General features: G+C 47.8%; 1 protein-coding gene across 1 annotated transcript in view; it reads left to right on the top strand.

Annotated features, from left to right (window-relative positions):
* Positions 1–21,429, top strand: part of BICC1 (BicC family RNA binding protein 1) — a 564,931-nt gene that overhangs the window by 279,736 nt on the left and 263,766 nt on the right. The window contains 1 exon segment of the mRNA XM_078784015.1: positions 1,524–1,577. Within this exon segment, the coding sequence (XP_078640141.1) occupies positions 1,524–1,577 (54 nt within the window).

Here is a 21,429-nt window from a genome sequence, read left to right as displayed (position 1 = left end):
ATGATCTAATAATGTGGCCGGAGGCACATCAGTCAATGTCGCGACCTTGAAGAGTGCGTAGAGGAGTGTCGTTCCAGTGTTTTTACCCTGCGCTCGCGAAGCGAAAAGTGAGGTTAAGCATTCAGGTACGTACCTAAGTGTGTCGTGTCTGCATTTGAAAAATTCATTTTCTTGACAACCGTTGGTCCGATTGACAGGAAATTTTACCATAGGAGCGCCTCCACCTGTAGAAATTTTTTATTCATAACTATGACGTCATAGGTCACGTGGTACGGACGCCATCTTGGAAAAACTTTGCACCTCTATATCTCCCAAACCGCTCAATGGAAAAAATGGAAACATGGCTCTTTGTCAAGTACTCCCCATGAGGAATAAGATATGTTAATGATGATGTCATAGGTGCCTCCGTTATGACGTCATAATTCGACAAGTACAACACTTATCTGATCATAATGATTTTTTTTTTTTCTCAGCAACTGTTGGTCTGATGGACACAACATTTTCACCATAGGAGCGTGTCCTCCTGTGGAATATTTTAATGATAATCATAACTTCATAGGTCATGCGGTACAAGCGCCATCTTGGAAAAACCAAAAAACATTGCACCTCCATATCTCCAAAACTGCTCCATGGAAAAAAAAGAAACATGGCTCATTGTAAAGAACGCCATATGGGGAACAGGTGTTGTAAACGATGACGTCATTTGTACCGTAATTATGACGTCATAATGCGACAGGGACAACTCTTCGTCTGATCGATTTGAAATTTATTGAGCGTGATCTCTGCAACAATTATTTTGGAGAATATAAATTTATGATGTCATCGCTCATGTGGTCTGGCAGCCATATTGGATCAAAGAAAAAAATTAACGTTCAAAAACAGAAGAGTTGGCTTGCACCAAGTTTACTGCGCAGGGTAAGTGTTCTATGAATAACATATAGTTACTTTAGTCTTGTGCACTTATACTTCTTTACTTCTTTCTATCCTTATTTGCCTCTTTCATATGAAACTATCTCTGGTGTTGGCTTAATGGTTAAGGTGGCTGGCTTAAGATCTTAGAGTTCTTGAGTTTGAGCCCCTGCCATGCCATTGAAATAACACCAGTTGGATTGATTCAGCCTGTCATCCTTCTGAGGTCGGCAAAATTGGCACCAGCTTACTGCGGTAATAGCCATTCGAGTATCATGCGCAGGAGTGGCGACCCGTCCAGCATTTTACTCCTCAGATAATGAAACTGCCTCAGCAGCCTTAAGTGCCTCACGGTGTGAAAGGAATGGTTGGGGATTTTCATCTGCTTATTTCAATTTTATATTTAACATTTTATTCTGCCAGCCAAAGACCTTTAGAAGCCATTTTCTGGTGCCATTATTGCATATTAACTGTTTATGTCCTCAAACGTACACTTTACTGTGATGAACAATGTATTTCGTTTGGGCTCGATATGTGTTATAAACGATTTTTGCAAAAAATAAAATCAAGTGAAATCTCATGTTGTTTACAAGGCTTCCTGGTTAATCCCATAGGTTTCCATCGCAGGTTTTCCCTCCAGAGTGGAAGCCGCACGAGTGAGGATCAGGGTAAATGACATGTAACACAATGACACGCTCAGTCTTGATATCTTGCATAACCTGATGTAAGAATCGATTAAAAATGCTGATGAATTCAAAATGCATCCATGTACATAATATACAACCTGAAATATGAAATCCTACTCTTCCAAACAGTTATTTGATATATATATATATATATATATATATATATATATATATATATATATATATATGTATGTATTGTTATGAATTTTGGGGTGGAGTGACATCTAGATCAGGTAGATCTGTGTAGGTATCATGCTCCGACTGTCGTGATGAAGAACCATTTCGATGAACATAAGTAGAGGACCTGTTAAGCCCGGATGTCGGTTTAAGCTTGTATATTTGTGGTCATACGAGGATGGCCTTGTGATAATTATCGTAGGGATTATGCTAATTCCCCTGTGTGTGAGACCTTGTGATTTATCAATTCTCCCTTATGGCACCACACCAATAGACACTAGGAAGGTCCATTAGCACACACACACACACAACTTAAATTCCCCCCACAATAAAACTCATCGGAAGTGCAGGTAGGAAGCGCCCACGCATTGCGCCAACATGGCGATAAAACATTACTCAGGTGGGCTGAGGCCATGCCCACCTCGCGATGGATTGGTCGAGGGGTTTGATGGGGAGATCACACCAATGGGTGGGAATTGACCAATGAAAGTCCAGAGTAAGGAAGGACTTGTGATTGGCCAGGGGCAGAGCAGGAAGCGACGGACTGATTGGCCACCGACCGTTTGCATGAGGAGGAGAACACGAAGCGCTCGGCCAATGGTGAAGGACTGACGTGGGAAGAACATTCTGGAGGTCGAGAGGCGACAGACTGATTGGAAGGGAGGAACAATGACGTCACGAGACAGGATGTAAAAACCACGGCTGGCTGGCATTTTGTCCTTCTCGTTTTGGATCCCTTCATGGTCGGACCTTGTTCCCGACTGCCCTCGTGATTCCTCTACCTCGACCTCTTGCTCCTCTTGTTCACCTCCGCCCTCGACTCTTGCTGACGGTGTTCCTTTGACGAGCGAATAGCAGGGTCTCATCGAAGCGGCTGGGAGACAAGCTGCACGCCTGCTGCTCGAGACGGATGGTGGGGCCTCGATAGCATGCGCGCATGCCAAGAACGTTCAGTCTTTCCCGCCGACAGCCTTGGATGGCGCCATTCCCGAGGAGAACGCCACAACCTCCGCTGGTTGAGCGAAGCCCACACAGACACACACAACGTTTCTTTCCATTTAAATTATCCCTTCGTCCGTGTGTAAGTCTGGTGTGTGGGATCTCAAACTAGGTTCTAGTTTCATCATCCCGTTTTCCTTGTTCTTGGGTTCCGTAAAATAAACCTGTATATTTTGGACAGAAAATCCGGTTTGTTTGAGTTACTTTTGCCGGGTTGAAGAATGCTCGGAGATCGTGTCAAGTAAAAGCTTCCAGCTTCTTCTTCTTCTCTCTTCATCTCGCGCATAGATTAATAAATCCGCTATTGAACAACGCCTCGAAGTAATGCTTGATTTCTATCCATGATTTTGCGGTCTTCACCGAGGGGAATCAAGCGACAATATACATACAGTCACGTGAAAAAGTAAGTACAGCCCATGTAAAGTTTTGACTTTTTCAACATATTTCAACATACAGCTATTTGATCTTCATTTCAACAATATTGATAGATAAAGGTGATATAATATAACAAATATCATGAAACATTTACATTTTGTAGTCCATTATATAATTTAAATAAACATAAATGCAAATTTCGCATGTGGAAAAAGTAAGTACACCCCTACATTTATCACCACTTCAAATACATAAAATTAGAATCAGGTGCACCAGCTCAGGTGCAAATGATTAGAACATCGTTGGAGAGGATCTTGGAGGAACCTGTCTTATTGAAACCTCAGACATTTAGTTTGGTTTGCTCTTTGTTGTTGAAGTGTGCGGCGTCACCATGCCTAGATCAAAAGAGCTCTCTAAGGCCTTCAGGAGGAAGGTGTACTCTTTTCGCCGTGGCGTTCATTTGCTCCTGAAATCCCTCAGGGTTGTACCTTGCTTCGTGCCTCACTTTTTCCATGTCTATCCCCCGGCTTCCTTACGGAGTAACCAAGGAGCCATCATTGAATCAAATCCCTTACTGTCACCCATCAGAGAGGCACCGAAATGCATCATCAAAAGGCCCCAGTCCATTGGCACTGCAGGCCCGGCTATCGCCGGGAGGCGTCGCCGCCGTCACGTACCTCTGCTGGTTTCGTGTGCCTGCAACCCCCACTACCACATCCTCATTGCTCTCCTCCTCCATGATTACTCCCACCTCTTCCCTGGGGTCCTGGGTCGACTCTACCCCCCCCCCTTCTAACTCACCCACCAGCACCCGATCGCCTTGACTATCCATGGCACGACTCAATTTTGGATGTTAAACAAAATTTCGGCCGCTCGTAATTTCGACCAAATTTTTTCAGATGTTAAAAATTTGGTTCGGATCCAATCCCACACTCCTGACACCAATTGTTACGGATCTCGACGTCGGCCTTTTTCCCCTTAAGAAGGGGGGATTAATCCCCTTGTGTATGACTGACCGATGTGAGTCCTGAAGTTGCCCAAGCTCCCTCCGGAGAGGCAGGTGCGCAACCACGTTCGCGACCGCGGACAGATGTTAATTGCCAAGCGGATTAGCAACCGCGGCACAAACCATTAGCAGAGACTAAACCCGATCCTGAAACGTTGGCCAAAATCGCGCCACAGGTTTTCAATGGGGAAATCACAAAGACGACCGGACGAACATGAAGAAGAAGAACAAAGGTAGGAAATACAAATATGATTTATTACTACCTATTATGTACACAATGAAAAGTAACCAAGGAGAAGGAAAGATAAGAAAATAAAGACAGAAAGGATGGAAGGACCAGAAGACACAGTGCAAGTTCTAGCTTATACAGACTTACTTAAACCCCAGGACAACATAGAAGACGGACGACAGTCAGAATTACACGGGGGGGGGGGGGGGGGGGGAGAATGCAGGTAGGATTGGCTGGAGGAGATGGTTCGGGTATGGCATCCAGATAGCTCGTTCTCCAGTCCCCAACTCGCACCGCGTAGCAGATGAACCAGATGGCGGGAGCTCTCCGCGCGTCGTTTGACATGTGCGGAACTATCACAGGGCAACGGTAGGCCGGCTTTGGCAGTTACCCTCTCGGTTCAGCCGAGTACGTAACAAGCGAACAGTTCTGATAACCGTGAACAATGCGCTCTTCAGTGGCTCAGTGCGTTCTCTCAATAGCATTCGCTCGCGATGCGTGACCCTCTTCTAAACTCAAGTGAACTTGCTGAGGGCCGCTCCCTTCTTATTTGATCGCCTCTCCTCACTCATCTCCTGGTGGGGGCGTCGCGCTGCGGCTTATATCACACGCCCTACCAAGCCATACCCACTGAGTCCTGGTTGGGCGCGAGGGCTTCCTGGCTCCACCTCCTGGTGACGAGGGGCGGGCCACGCCCGTGATTTGGCGGCTCCTCCCCCCTTCTTCTCCGAGACAGAGAACATGGCCAATGGCGTCTTGCGGGATAGAAAACCACTCGCACCGCTGGGATAGAAAACCACTCGCACCGCTGGGATGAGAACCGAAAGGGGACCTATCTTTATTTGAGTTCAGTGCAATGCAGTGTCAATTAATGGAAGACACAGCCTTAAACTAATACACACAATAAGGAAATAACTATTTAGAAGGATATATGATTTGCTACGTGCATGTATATGGATTAACTCGGAGGACGACCTTTGACCATTACACTACGGAGGGTGATATTTACAACAATTCATTACACTACACAGTGTGATATTTACAACAATTCTCAAATCCACAACAATATATATATATATAGTCACGTGAAAAAGTAAGTACACCCCATGTAAAGTTTTGACTATTTTAGCATATTTCAACATACAGCTATTTGATCCTCATTTCAACAATATTGAAAGATGAAGGTGATGTAATATAACAAATATCATGAAACATTTACATTTTGTAGTCCATTGTATAATTTAAATAAAGATAAATGCAAATTTTGCATGTGGAAAAAATAAGTACACCCCTACATTTATCAGTACTTCAAATACCTAAAATTAGAATCAAATGCACCAACTCAGGTGCAAATGATGAGAACATCGTTAGAGAGGATCTTGGAGGAACCTGTCTTATTTAAACCTCAGATATTTAGTTTGGTTTGCTCTTTGTTGTTGAAGTGTGTGGTGCCACCATGCCTAGATCAAAAGAGCTCTCTGACGCCTTCAGAAAGAAGGTTATAGATGCCTACGAGTCAGAGAAGGGATTTAAAAAGATCTCCAAACAATTTGAAATCAATCATTCAACTGTCCAGAAGATCATCTACAAGTGGAGAAGATTCCAAACAACTGCCAACTTGTTCAGGCCAGGCCGCCCCAGCAAGTTCAGCCCGAGAGCAGACCGGAAGATGCTGAAAGAAGTCTCTAAGAACCCCAGAATGTCATCACGGGACCAACAGGTAGCTCTTGCCACTGTTGATGTCAAAGTGCACGAGTCTACCATTAGAAAGAGGCTGCACAAATTTGATCTACATGGGAGGTGTGCCAGGAGGAAACCTTTGCTGTCCAGAAAGAACATCAGGGCAAGACTAAAGTTTGCCAATGAACACCTAGGTAAAGACCAGCACTTCTGGAACAATGTGCTCTGGACAGTTGAATCAAAGGTAGAGCTATTTGGCCACAGTACCAGAAGAAATGTTTGGCGAAAACCAAAGACAGCATTTGACCACAAGAACCTGATACCAACTGTAAAGCATGGTGGTGGAAATATTCGGGTTTGGGGCAGCTTTGCTGCATCAGGGCCTGGGCAGCTCACCATAATATAATCCACTATGAATTCTTCATTGTGCCAGAGGGTGCTTGAGGATAATGTGAGGCCATCTGTCGAAAAGTTGAAGCTCAACCGAAGGTGGACCTTGCAACATGACAATGACCCGAAACATACCAGTAAATACACCAAGGAATGGCTGAAAAGAAAGAAATGGAGGGTTCTGGAATGGCCAAGTCAAAGCCCGGATCTAAATCCCATCGAGATGTTGTGGGGGGATTTGAAACGAGCTGTGCATGCAAGAAACCCCTCAAACATCACACAGCTGAAAGAATTCTGCATGGAGGAGTGGGCAAAAGTTTCTCCCAGTCTATGTCAGAGACTGGTAGACAGTTATAAGAAATGCCTACTTGAGGTTGTTTCTGCCAAAGGAAGCAATACCACCTGTTAGAGCCAAGGGTGTACTTACTTTTTCCACATGCGAAATTTGCATTGATGTTTATTTAAATTATACAATGGACTACACAATGTAAATGTTTCATGATATTTGTTATATTATATCACCTTTATCTATCAATATTGTTGAAATGAAGATCAAATAGCTGTATGTTGAAAAAGTCAAAACTTTACATGGGGTGTACTTACTTTTTCACGTGACTGTATATATATACAGACTTGCCATTTAATATGGAATATATATTTTTTCTTGACTTGGGTTTACTTTCTGAACTCAGTATATCAATCTGAGAGTTTATTTTACCCTTCGGTGATGTCTTTGTTGAAAGAACCATGTCACTGATTGTCTTTCGCAGCAAGAAGTCATTAACAGGATTATATCACAGGTGGCGTGACAAAATGTAAGGACAGGTACATTTGACGATTGGCTTCACAATCGGGTACATAAGGGTTGTTGCGTTCTGTATTAGTTGAAAACAACTGCTGCACATCTACAAAAGTTATTGCCGCTTCCTCTGGAGATAGTCCGTCAACTTGACAATGTTGTTTGTCATGGAGTGGTGGCATTACGAAATTTTGGCATGAAACAGCACGCAATTGCTCGGCAGGATGGCATCACTCAAGGTCAGGTGTCAAAGATCCTGAAACGAAATGCTCAGAGGGGTGTCCCTCCTCCAATACCGAGGTCAGGACGTCCACGCAGAACCACAAGGAGAGATGATCGCCAGCTGCACCGGTTAGTCTGCAATGGCCGTACCAAGTCAGCTAATTGGCTTAGGGCTGAGTGGCAGCAACTGACAAATGTGCCTGTATCCAGGCAATGTGTATCCAGAAGGCTAGTCAACCAACGACTGGTTCAAGCAGGCTATCGTGCCAGGCGTCCCCTTAGAAAGCCATGCCTGACCAGACAACACAGCCAGCGCCAATTGCAGTGGGCCAGAGAGCACCGTCAATGGCAGCCAGGACACTGGAATCACGTGACCTTCAGTGACGAGTCTAGATTTCTGGTCTATCGTCAATATGGCCACGTCCGAGTGCACAGACAAGTGCATGAAGCCCACAACGAAGATTGTAAAGTACCAAGAGTCCAAGCTGGAGGTGGTGGGGTGACCGTTTGGGCTGCTTTTCATGCAGGGGGAAAAACTGACCTGGTTGTTCTGAATGGAAACCTGAACCAGTTCAAGTACAGGGTCATTCTGGAAGAAACATTGCTTCCATTTGCTCGTGCAGCATTTTGAGGAAACTTTGTCTTCCAAGATGACAATGCACGGCTTCATCGTGCTCGCATGATCCAACACTTTCTTGCTGACCGTGGTGTAGAGCATATGGAGTGGCCTGCCATGTCCCCGGATATGAATCCGATAGAGAACTTGTGGGCAGAATTAACGCATCAAATCGACAACTTGGACCAGCAGCCTACCTCTTTGCGTGAATTGCAGCAGACTATTGTCGCTGCATAGCAAGCGATTCTGTCCAAACCTTGGCAAATCTCGTGAACAGCATGCCTCGACGGGCTGAGGTGAGCTCATTGATAGGCGTGGCTCGATGAAGCGCGGCTTGATTTCTACACGGGCTATATAAGCGCAACCGCGGTGCCTTTACACGAGAAGGGAGAGAAGTGCAGTTGTTGAGAGAAGCCCAAGAGGAGAGAGGAGAGAGAGGGCACGGACTGCACGGAGGTTGGGCGAGATTGCATCATCGATTGTATTGAACTGCGCATACGGCCGTGCAAAGGACTACTCCCACCGCCACGTATAAGGTCCGACGGCGTGCCAACAGTACGCGCTCGCCGCTGCCGCAGTACGAGTCAACACCCGGAGCCAGACTCGAGTGAAGCTGGAGCCGGACCTCGACGCCTACCATCTGCCTGGAACCTTCTCCTTCTTCCAGCCATTCCTTTCTGCCATTCCATGTTCGTGTGAGTCTGTTTGTTTGTCCGTGGTTGTAATATAAGACTGTTTTAAGGTTGCCCTGTGTATCTGCTTCTTCCTCTTCCTGTACAGTCCTACCTTTCATTTCTTCCTTGTTTTGGTTTTGTAGATAGTGAATAAATACCTGTTATTCCTTACTTTGGTTTCTTCTTCCCCCGATCCCTCTTGTCCTGTCTCCAATTGAGTACCTGTGGCGCGATTTGGCCAACCGCTATAATCGGGTTAGTCTATTTGCTAACGGCTCGGATCGTGGATTACTAAACCGCTCGGCAACTACCATCACATCCGCGGTTCGAGCAGGGACTCATTTCCCTGCTTTGTGGAGAGATTGGTGAAGGTATTTGGGAAATCCAACAACTGGTCTCCCATCTCTACTGCCTCTGACATCAACTCATCCTGGGAATTCTTCCAAAGTAAATTGCTCTCTCTCATGCACAGATTTATCCCTTCTCGTCTTCAGTTGTCATACCCTTCCTCCCATCCATGGTACACGGAATCTTGTGGTGAGGCTATTGCCCAGAAACAACTTGCTTTCGTCTCCTGGAAAGCAAATCCAACGGAAGGAAATCTCATTTCCTTTCACAAAGCCCAAAACAAGTGTGTGTCCACCCTCTGGAGAGCCAGGAAGCAATATCTCTCCATCCTCAGGACCGAACTCTCTTATCTGTCTCCCTCTTCCAAATCCTGGTGGCGTCTGGTGAAATCTGTTTCTGGTGTTTGTTCCCCCTCCATCCCCTCCCTCACCTTAAATGGCCACACGGCTGACTCCGCACGTGAAAAAGCTGAATGCCTCAACTCTGTGTTTGCCTCTAAATCTTGTGTCCCAAACCCATCCCTCTCTGTACCCACCGTACCCAGTCGTACACAGCTGCTCCTGGACTCTGTGTCCTTTCCTCCTGACAAGGTGGAAAAGTTTCTGTCAACCCTCGACTCTGATTCTGCAACTGGACCTGACGGCATCAGCCCACGGGTTCTAAAATCATGTTCTTCCGCTCTTTCACTCCCCCTCTCTGTTCTCTTCACCCTCTCTTTTGCTCAAGGTCATCTTCCATCTGCTTGGAAATCTGCCAACATCACCGCTTTGCACAAAAAAGGTGCAAAAACAGATCCCAGCAACTACAGACCAATCAGCCTTCTCCCAATTATCAGCAAAGTCATGGAATCCATCATTGCTTCAGATATGAAATCTTTCCTCTTCTCCAATGGCTTGATCACTGATCATCAATTTGGTTTCAGACCTGGACACTCCACTCTGGACATGCTGCTTCTGCTTTCTCAACAATGGATGGAGGTCCTCAATGTCAAACAGGAAATTAGAGCAGTCTCCCTTGACATATCACGTGCCTTCGATACGGTCTGGCACCCCGCTCTGCTCACCAAACTCTCCTCTTTTGGTATCCATGGAAATCTCCACGCATGTCTGGCGGACTTCCTCTCTAGTCGTAGTCAACTTGTGGCCCTGAATGGGTTTCTCTCATCTCCTCTTCCTGTTCAGGCTGGAGTTCCCCAAGGCAGTGTTCTGGGCCCTGTGCTTTTTCTGGTCTTCATCAATGATCTCTCTGACTCTCTTGAAAATCCTCTCTATCTCTTTGCTGACGACTCTACTCTCTGTCGCTCCATTCTTCATCCCTCAGATCGGCAGTCTGCAGCCTCCTCACTCTCTGCAGACCTTGACAAAATCACAGACTGGGCAAACAAGTGGAACATGTCTTTCAATCCTGACAAATCTCACACTCTGACGATGTCTCTCCGAAAAGACCGACTGGACAACCCTCCCATCCACTTTCTGAATAATCCTCTCCAAGAAGTTCTGTCACTCAAGCTTTTGGGTCTCACTATCTGCCATGATCTTTCCTGGAAAAACCACATTTCAAATCTGGCCTCCAAAGCCAGTCGCCGACTGGGCATCCTCCGTCGTGCGAAGTCCTTCCTTGGCACACCTGAGCTCCTCACCACATACAAGGCTTTCATCCGCAGCTCAATGGAATACTGCTCTCCCCTCTGGGCTGGTGCTCCTGCCTCACACCTAGCTCGCCTTCATGCTGTTGAAACCAAAGCATTCAGAATCATTGGAATCTCCCGCGATGAAGCTAACTCCAAGGGCCTCTCACTCACTCACCGCAGGCATGTTGGTGATCTTTCCGTCTTCTACCGACTCCTCTCTGGCCTTGCCCCCCCAGCTCTCTCTGGGCTCTGTCCCGCAAATATTCCTACAGGTCGCACAAGATCTGCCTGCAACCCTCTTTTGGTTAAACTGCCAAAATCAAGACTCTCTGCTCACCTTCACTCCTTCATTCCTCTTTTCTCCCGTCTCTGGAACAAACTCCCTCACTCTCTTCAATCCCACTCCACCCTCCAAGTCTTTAAAACAGCTGTTCACCACCATCTCTTATCTTCCCCCATCCAAAACCTTGATCTTTTCTACCCCCGCTAATTTCACCCCAATTCCACTTTTTGAAATACCAACTTTTGTCCTGGAAGTCGTTGGTGTCCTTGTGCTTTATACTTCTACCTCCCCCCCCCCCTTCCCACGCCTCCTCCCCCCCCGGGCCCTCTCCCTTCCACACATTTCCCTGCTCTCGGATGTTGTGTGTGTGTGTGCTTCCCCATTTCTCCCCATCTTGTCTTCCGCTCCCTCTTTTTGTGTATTTTGTTTGTCTGGTCGATTTGTTTGTGAAGTTAATGTTAGCTCTTTCACGAGCCTCGATTCAGTATACAAAAATCACCCTGGCCAATCTCATCACGCAAAGGAGCGAGATAGTTCCAGGACTCGGACGGCCAGCTTAAAAGACGAGGAGATTAAACCCCCCTCGGTAAGGGGAGTGCCGAAACCGAGATCCGCGACAATATATATATATACCAGTATATATATGTATTTTTACATATATATATATATATATATATATATATGTATATATATATATATATACAGTATATATATATATATATATGTATTTTTACATATATATATATATATATATATATATGTATATATATATATATATATATATGTATATATATATATATATATATATGTATATATATATATATATGTATATATATATATAAAGACTGTTTTTCTTCATGGGAATGATAGAGGCCAAGATCAATGCACAACCTCATCATGGCATCTTGGAAAAATCCTGGGTACGTTATATTGATGACATCCAGTTCATCTGGTCAAAATCCCCCGTAGTCTCACACAATTCCAATATCAAGTGATACTGTATATATAACTGGAGAAATAGTAGAAACTCCACAGTACGAGCAGGGTGTCTCAATTGCATTAAATAAATAATCGGGAGATTAAATCAGACGCGGACGTAGCTTCAGGATGGTCGATCTTTAATTCTCGACAAGTTTTCGACCAACAAAGGTCTTCTTTGCAGAAGGTAATCGTGAACTCGATAGTGATACTTACAAAGATCTCCCATCCGACCCTACCCTTTTACATCTTGAAGAGGTTAAAAAGGTAGTAGATTATATTCGGGTGGATAAAACCATCAAATCTTGCTTGGTTCCAAAAGATCCTCATTGCCCTAACCTTTATTTTCTTCCTAAAATACACAAGGTAAACAATCCAGGTGGACCAATCGTATCTGGCTGCACATGTCCAACTGTTCTCATATCAAAATTTGTTGACTGTCATTTACGTCCTCTCGTGATGAATCTCTCCTCATACCTTAAGGACACAACCAGTATTCTGACACACATCCAAGGATTGAACAGAACAAGTCAAGTGAATCCACTTGGATTCCGCCCAGGTTGGCACATGGAAATTATGATGTAGCATAATTATCATCTCGGGTCAAGATTTGAAATTATGCCATGGTTTTTGTAAAATTGCTACTAGTATTCACATTATGTACTTTCACCAAAACATACATCATCATAGAAACATACATAGAATTTGGGTCCTCTGGGTCATTTGGGTCCTCTGGGTCATTTGGGTCCTCTGGGTCATTTGGGTCATTTGGGTCCTCTGGGTCATTTGGGTCCTCTGGGTCATTTGGGTCATTTGGGTCCTCTGGGTCATTTGGGTCCTCTGGGTCATTTGGGTCCTCTGGGTCATTTGGGTCATTTGGGTCCTCTGGGTCATTTGGGTCCTTTGGGTCCTCTGGGTCATTTGGGTTCTCTGGGTCCTCTGGGTCCTCTGGGTCATTTGGGTCCTCTGGGTCATTTGGGTCCTCTGGGTCATTTGGGTCCTCTGGGTCCTCTGGGTCCTCTGGGTCCTCTGGGTCATTTGGGTCCTCTGGGTCATTTGGGTCCTCTGGGTCATTTGGGTCCTCTGGGTCATTTGGGTCCTCTGGGTCATTTGGGTCCTCTGGGTCATTTGGGTCCTCTGGGTCATTTGGGTCCTCTGGGTCATTTGGGTCCTCTGGGTCATTTGGGTCCTCTGGGTCATTTGGGTCCTCTGGGTCATTTGGGTCCTCTGGGTCATTTGGGTCCTCTGGGTCATTTGGGTCCTCTGGGTCCTCTGGGTCATTTGGGTCCTCTGGGTCATTTGGGTCCTCTGGGTCATTTGGGTCCTCTGGGTCATTTGGGTCCTCTGGGTCATTTGGGTCCTCTGGGTCATTTGGGTCCTCTGGGTCATTTGGGTCCTCTGGGTCATTTGGGTCATTTGGGTCCTCTGGGTCATTTGGGTCCTCTGGGTCATTTGGGTCCTCTGGGTCATTTGGGTCCTCTGGGTCATTTGGGTCCTCTGGGTCATTTGGGTCCTCTGGGTCCTCTGGGTCATTTGGGTCCTCTGGGTCATTTGGGTCCTCTGGGTCATTTAATAATAATAATAATAATTCATTTATTTTGTATAGCGCTTTTCCAGAAGCCCAAAGGCGCTTTGACAGAGTGGAAAACATAATGCATAACAATACATGAAAACAACAATTGCAAAAAGACAAGAATCAAGAAAACAAACAGCAGCGATATACGGCATATATATAAGACAAGAATCAAAAAGACAAGACAAGAATCAATAGGGAAATATTTAAAGCAAAAGGAGGGAGAAGGAGAAGAGATAGTCAGGGGTTAAATGCTGTGGGTTGAATGTTGAATGCAGCGTTGAACAGGTGGGTCTTTAGTGATGTTTTGAATGTGGTGAGTGAGGAGGAGTCTCTGATGGTGTGAGGTAGTGAGTTCCAGAGGGTGGGAGCAGCGATGGAGAAGGCCCTGTCCCCCCAGGATCTGAATTTGGTCCGGATGGAGGGGGTCAGGAGGTTGGTACCAGCAGAGCGGAGGTTGCGGGTGGGAGTGTGTCTGGAGAGGAGGTCAGCCAGGTAGGATGGGGCCAGGTTATGGAGGGCTTTGTATGTCAAGAGGAGGATTTTGTACTGGATTCTCTGGGGGATGGGGAGCCAGTGAAGCTTGTAAAGGACGGGGGTGATGTGGTCACGGGTCCGGGAATGAGTGAGTAGACGGGCAGCGGAGTTCTGAATGTATTGGAGTTTATTGGTGATTTTTGAGGGTGAACCATAGAGGAGGCTATTGCAGTAGTCCAGACGGGAGGTGATGAAGGCGTGGATGAGGGTTTCTGCAGCCGTGGAGGAGAGGGATGAGCGGAGACGGGCAATGTTTTTCAGGTAAAAGAAGGCTGACTTTGTGATCTGTTTAGTGTATTTGTCGAAGGAAAGGGTTTGGTCAAAGATGACGCCAAGATTCCGGATGTGAGGGGAGGTGGATACTGGGATACCGTCGATGTTGAGGGCAAAGTTATGGGTGGATTTTGTGAGCGTTTTTGGGCCAATGATGATTATTTCAGATTTATCACAGTTAAGCTTGAGGAAGTTGATTTGAAGCCAGGATTTTATTTCAGTGATGCAGTTTGTCAGGATAGAGTGGGTGTCGGTGGAGACGGACTTGGTGGAGATGAAAAGCTGGATGTCATCGGCGAAGCAGTGGAATTGGAGACCATGACGGCGGATTAAGTGACCGAGCGGGGACAGGTAAAGGATGAAGAGGAGGGGGCCAAGAACTGAACCTTGGGGGACACCTTGGGGGAGGGGAGCAGTGGGGGATTTGCAGTTATTGATGGAGATGAACTGGCATCTGTCAGAGAGGTATGATTTAATCCAAGAGAGGGCAGTGCCGGTGACGTTAAAGGTGGATTCAAGTCGGGTGAGGAGGATAGTGTGATCGATGGTGTCAAAGGCAGCGCTGAGGTCGAGGAGGACGAGAATGTTGAGGTTGCCAGCGTCAGAGGAGAGGAGAAGGTCGTTGGTGATTTTGAGGAGAGCAGTTTCAGTACTGTGGTTGGAGCGGAATCCGGATTGGAATGTTTCATACAAGTTATTGGCAGAGAGATGATGTTTGAGTTGAGTGGCTACAGCGCGTTCCAAAACTTTTGACAGAAAGGGTAGGTTGGAGATGGGTCTGAAGTTGTTTAGGGTGTCAGGGTTTAGACCAGGTTTTTTTAGAATGGGGGTAACAGCAGCAATTTTGAGGGAAGGTGGGACGATGCCTGTAGACAGGGAGGAGTTTATTGTTGCAATGATAAGTGGAGAGAGAGCAGGGAGGGAGGCTTTGACAAAGCTGGAGGGGATGGGGTCAAGAGTGCAGGTGGCAGTTTTCATTCCTATGAGGAGTTCAGAGAGGTCAGTAGGAGAGATTGGGGAGAACCGAGACAGGGGATGGCAGGACAAGGGGGGGCAGGTGGTTGGAGGGGGAGCGGGTGCGGCGGTGGTCAAGCTGTTGTAGATGTTGTCAATTTTGCGTTGGAAGAAAGAGAGGAAGGAGATGCAGTTGTCTACTGTGAATGACTGGGTGGTGGTGTTCAGGGGGCGGAGGAGTTTGTTTATTGTCGAGAAGAGTGCTTTTGGGTTTCCGGAGCCAGAGTGGATAATTTGAGAGTAGTAGGCAGAGCGGGCGCGGGAGAGGGCATCTTTGTAGTGTTGTATGTGGTCCTTGTAGGCTTGGGAGTGAACTGTGAGACCCGTTTTATTGCGGAGTCTTTCAAGTTGGCGAGCATGAGTTTTCATCAGGTGGAGTTCAGGGGTAAACCAGGGAGCAGAATGGGTGAAAGAAACTGTTTTGGTTTTTACAGGCGCAAGCTGGTCAAGGCAGGAGGAGAGAGTGTGGTTGTAGTAGTCAGTGAGGTCGGAAGGGGTGTGGAGGTCAATGAAGGGAGAAGTGGACATTTTTTCAGAGAGGGTGGATGAGAATGAGGTAGGTGAAAGAGCGTTTAGCTTACGGAAGTTGATTGTGCGATAATGCCTTGGTGTTGGGGCTGGGATGTTGATGGTCAGAGTGATGGCTAAGTGGTCAGAGAGGGTGAGGTCGGAGCCATAGAGATGGTGCAAATTTAATCCAGTGGAGCAGACAAGGTCCAAAATGTGACCACGGATATGGGTAGGAAAGTCGACATGTTGAGTGAGGTTAAAGCAGGTGAGTAAATCAGTGAAGTCAGTGGTTATTGTGGAGTCAGTGGAGTCCATGTGGATATTGAAATCACCAAGGAGGAGGATTGAGGGGGAGAGGGAACATAGCTGGGTCAGAAAGTAGGAGAAGTCAGACAGGAATGATGGGTGTGGTTTGGGAGGGCGGTAGACGACAGCCATGACTGACTGCGTGTGACCAGAGAGTTTTAAAGCCAGGTGTTCAAATGATGGAGCAGATGAGATGGAGATGAGGTTGGTCTTGATGTCTTGACGGTGGATAACGGCAATTCCACCACCTCGGCCCTCCGAGCGTGGTTTATTGACGTAGGAATATCCATTGGGTGTGGTGAGGTTGAGTGTGTAGTAGTCCAGAGGTTGTTGCCAGGTTTCGGTGAGACAGAGAAAGTCCAGTTTGTTATCCAGGATGTATTCGTTCAGGATGAGGCATTTATTGTTGAGGGACCGGGTGTTGAACAGGGTGAGCTTGATGTTGTTTTGAACAGCAGGGATGAATTCAGGTGATTTAGCCAGGGTTCGTAGGCAAGAGGTGCGATCGTGTGGGTTGCTGTGACCAGGTGCGCTGGGACGAAGAGTGAGAGTGCGCTGAGCCGACCAGAGGACGGGGATGGAGTGACCTGATTGCAAATAAACAAACTTGCGACCGGAGCCACGGTGAATGTACCTGGGTCGTCGGAGGAGTCCATTTGATTTGATGGCAGAGATGCATGATGGGGTGGAGCGGGTATTGAGCAGAAGAAGCCTTGCGGCGGAGTACTTCAGAGCCATGCCAGGCAGGAGCGAAGGGACGAGTACGAGGCCAAGGTCGAGGAGGCAAAGCGGCAAACGCAGCGGCAAACGCAGCGGCAAATGCAGCGGCAAACGACTGCAGCCGCTAATCAAGACCACAGCGGCAAACAAGGCCACAAGGCCACCAAGACCACAAGGCCACCGGCAAACAAGGCCACGGCCACAAACAACGGGAGCGGGCCTTTCGATTCCGTATTCCGTACCATCAAAAGCAGATTCCGTTATCCAGCCGGAGAACACGCGGCACGTGCGGGTGTGAAAAGGCAGGACAGGTGTGAGATGTCAGGTCAGAAAAGTAGAAGCAGACCCTGTACATCCATCCAGTCGGAGAAGCGGCGAATATGCAACGCCAGCGTCCTCTCGCAACCGAAGCCGGAAGTCGTTCGGAATACCCATTTGGGTCCTCTGGGTCATTTGGGTCCTCTGGGTCATTTGGGTCCTCTGGGTCATTTGGGTCCTCTGGGTCATTTGGGTCCTCTGGGTCATTTGGGTCCTCTGGGTCATTTGGGTCCTCTGGGTCATTTGGGTCCTCTGGGTCATTTGGGTCCTCTGGGTCATTTGGGTCCTCTGGGTCCTCTGGGTCATTTGGGTCCTCTGGGTCATTTGGGTCCTCTGGGTCATTTGGGTCCTCTGGGTCATTTGGGTCCTCTGGGTCATTTGGGTCATTTGGGTCCTCTGGGTCATTTGGGTCCTCTGGGTCATTTGGGTCCTCTGGGTCCTCTGGGTCCTCTGGGTCCTCTGGGTCATTTGGGTCCTCTGGGTCATTTGGGTCCTCTGGGTCATTTGGGTCCTCTGGGTCATTTGGGTCCTCTGGGTCATTTGGGTCCTCTGGGTCATTTGGGTCCTCTGGGTCATTTGGGTCCTCTGGGTCATTTGGGTCCTCTGGGTCATTTGGGTCCTCTGGGTCATTTGGGTCCTCTGGGTCATTTGGGTCCTCTGGGTCATTTGGGTCCTCTGGGTCATTTGGGTCCTCTGGGTCATTTGGGTCATTTGGGTCCTCTGGGTCATTTGGGTCCTCTGGGTCATTTGGGTCCTCTGGGTCATTTGGGTCCTCTGGGTCATTTGGGTCCTCTGGGTCATTTGGGTCCTCTGGGTCATTTGGGTCCTCTGGGTCATTTGGGTCATTTGGGTCCTCTGGGTCATTTGGGTCCTCTGGGTCATTTGGGTCCTCTGGGTCATTTGGGTCCTCTGGGTCATTTGGGTCCTCTAGGTCATTTGGGTCCTATATTCCTATCCTATAACATATATATCTCCTATAACCTATCCTATAAATATAGATTTGATGACGTCATGTTTACACATCTGAGCGACAGAAATGAGCGACAGAAATGAGCGACAGAAATGGGTGACAGAAACTAGCTTCACTTTTGAGCGCCCGAAATTCCCAGGCAAACGCTATAACGCACCAGGTTTACAACCTGTGCGTTAATATACTCACCTTTCAACTCCCAAACCATTTTAGTCACAGCAGATGTTACATCCCTCTACACGAATATTCCACATTAGTGGGGCGGTTTACCTAGGATATTCAAACCTATTGTGCATTTTTTAAATAAAAGCACCAATTTTTGCACAGAGGTAGACCAATATATTATGAACAAATTTGGATGTGGAGCCATCGCCCAACTGCCCCCTGGCGGCCGTGGCGGCCTTTTTCCAAAATGGCCGCCATGTGGCTGCCGAGGAAGACTTATCCCTAGGTGAATGAGATGTACTGAGTAAATGTGCAGGAAAAAATGATTGTTTTGAATCTGCAATGTTGTGCAAACATTATGTTGCGTGTTGTTGCTAATGTAGGGTAGCACTTAACAACAAAGAAAGGTGCCCATGTGTTTTTAGAATCTTATCTTATTATCAATTTATTGAATTATTCATAGATTAGCATAACAACCATGACAAACATCTCTCAATTGAACATGTCCTAATTCACTTGGATTCTGAGTGCTCCTTTCATACAACTTTGTCATGTTCCATTTCCATTTGCTAATCCTGTCCACCTGGCGCGTGCTGCCCAAATTGTGAGACGCCACATCATCGGAGATGCCAAGGTGTTCAACGGGTTTCCTGCAGGATGCCAACAGGACTCCGTGCCACCCATGCTGCTTGCCTTGGTCAATATGATCTTGGAAGGTCCCAGTATCAAGCACCAGACTGAAAGCACAACACCAGCGGCACTGAGCATCGCCCAGCTCCTCAAGTTCAACAGCGTGCAACTGTCCTGCAACTGGAGGTGACGGTCCTGGTGTACGTGCGCTCTCTGCGCCAAGCGTCGTTTGCGATGTACCTAGATGTCCTGCCAGAACTAGCAGTGTGGTTCCATGCCCTGGATCACACCAACTACGCGCGCTGGATTCCTGTGCATCTGCGAGACATGGTGGAACTGCCGACGACACACCCTGAAATAGCCCAGGAATCCCGAGCTGGGAACGTCACCGTCCAGAGGATGAACAGGTCGTTCTCCGCCATCCCCGTCGATCAGGCCCATGAGCAGAACAATGCTGCCATCAAAGGAGACGGAGGTGCAGTGGGCCTGACTGACAACCCCAGCGCTCTACGACGGTGGATGGTGGCAGGACCAGAGGTTGCCACGCTCATCGAACAGTTCCACGATGAAACTGACCCGGGGAACAGACCACAAGACACAAGGCACCATGACCAGTCAGCAAGTGTGCAGATTGCTTTCCTGAAAGATGTACAGTCGATGGTCAACGTGATGGAAGACTTCGGGAATCCATTTGAAGAGGAGAGTCAAGATCTGCTGGTACTCGACACCAAGGAGATCGCGCCACCTGGAGCTGTAGATGCCCTCCGTCATGCACACGAAGTGGGTCAGCTGCAGTTTGACAACTTCGTCAGAGAACGCCTGGTGGAGAGAACGAAACCCATAGGAGATGCCATCCACAGAAACAAGCTGAAAATCTTCGGTCAGCCTGCTTCAAAACCTCCGGGAAAGGGCAAGCAGCAGATGAAATCCCTCAAGAATGACGTGGACCTGTTCTCTCGTCTGTATATCGGGTGCCAGAACCGGGATGGGAATCTAGAGGAATTCTTCCATCATGAAAACCAAGCCTGCCCCCCTGCACTATCAGCTGGCGGTGGCATCCGGCTGGGTGTCAAGAGTGATCTTCTCACTTGTCTAGTAGACCTCAGTCAGCCGAAGTCTGAGGTTCCTCCAACCAGCTGCATTGTGCTAGATGGAGCGGTCATCATCCAGATGCTGAAGCCAGCTACAGCAAAAAAGCTTCAACGAGTATGCACAGCAGGTCTTTGTGCACTACATACTCTCAAAACTCCATCAAGCCACGCGACTGGACCTGGTATGGGACCGCTACAATACAGACTCGTTGAAGGGTACAGCAAGAGCCAAGCGCGGAAAAGGGGTGAGAAGACGGGTGGTGGGTGGTGCAACGATCCCCGGGAACTGGGCCAGCTTCCTCAGATTCGACGAGAACAAGACTGAGCTGTTCAGCTTCCTCTCTGGTGTCCTCCACGACTCATTCCAGCTTGCAGACAAGGAGCTGGTCATCACTGAAGGAGATGATGTCTTGAGCAAGCCACCGCTCCTAGATACTGCAGCCCTGGCTCCTTGCAACCACGAAGAAGCCGACAGCCGCATGATGTTGCATGCCGCCCACGCTGCTCACAATGGCCACAAGAAGATCCTCATCCGCACAGTTGACACTGATGTTGTTGTCCTGGCAGTGGCTCTGGCACGCACCCTGGAGGAGGAAGCCGAAGTGTGTGTGTCCTTCGGCATGGGCAAGGCTTTCCGGTTCTTGGCAGCCCATGAGATGGCGCGGGCTCTGGGCCCTGAGAAAGCACAGGCACTACCGATGTTTCATGCTTTGACGGGCTGCGACACGGTCTCCTGCTTCGCCGGACATGGCAAGAGGACAGCATGGGCAGTGTGGACAGCTCTACCTCAGCTGACCCAGACACTCACTGACCTCTCCACTGCACCGGATCATATTGATGAAGATGCCATGCACACCATCGAGAGGTTCGTCATCCTGCTTTACGACAGAACAAGCACCGCAACCGATATCGACAAGGCACGCCGCAAACTGTTTGCAAAGAAGAGCAATGTCCAGCTGATCCCACCGACAAGTGCAGCCCTGAAGCAGCACGTCTGACGAGCAATATACCAGGGCGGACATGTCTGGGGTCAGGCCCTGGTTCCTGCACCAACATTGCCATCACCAAACGACTGGGGTTGGATCAAGACCAGCGACATGTACGAACCTCTCTGGACAACGCTCCCCGAGGCATCCAAGGTCTGCCGGGAGCTTGTCTCCTGCAAATGCCAGAGGGGCTGCATCAAGAGGTGCAAGTGCAAGAAGGCCAGTCTGGAATGCACACCACTGTGTGCTTGCGACGGGGAGTGCTCTCAGAACTGAACTCGCAAACTTAAGATGAAGATTCTGAACTGTTCCAGACAGTACACAGGTACTGTAAA

The sequence above is a fragment of the Myxine glutinosa genome, chromosome 8 (genome assembly GCF_964187855.1).
Source record: "Myxine glutinosa chromosome 8, kmMyxGlut1.1, whole genome shotgun sequence".
Lineage (NCBI taxonomy): Eukaryota > Metazoa > Chordata > Myxini > Myxiniformes > Myxinidae > Myxine > Myxine glutinosa.
Note: the sequence above shows the minus strand (reverse complement) of the source record. Positions and strands in the feature narration are given on the sequence as shown.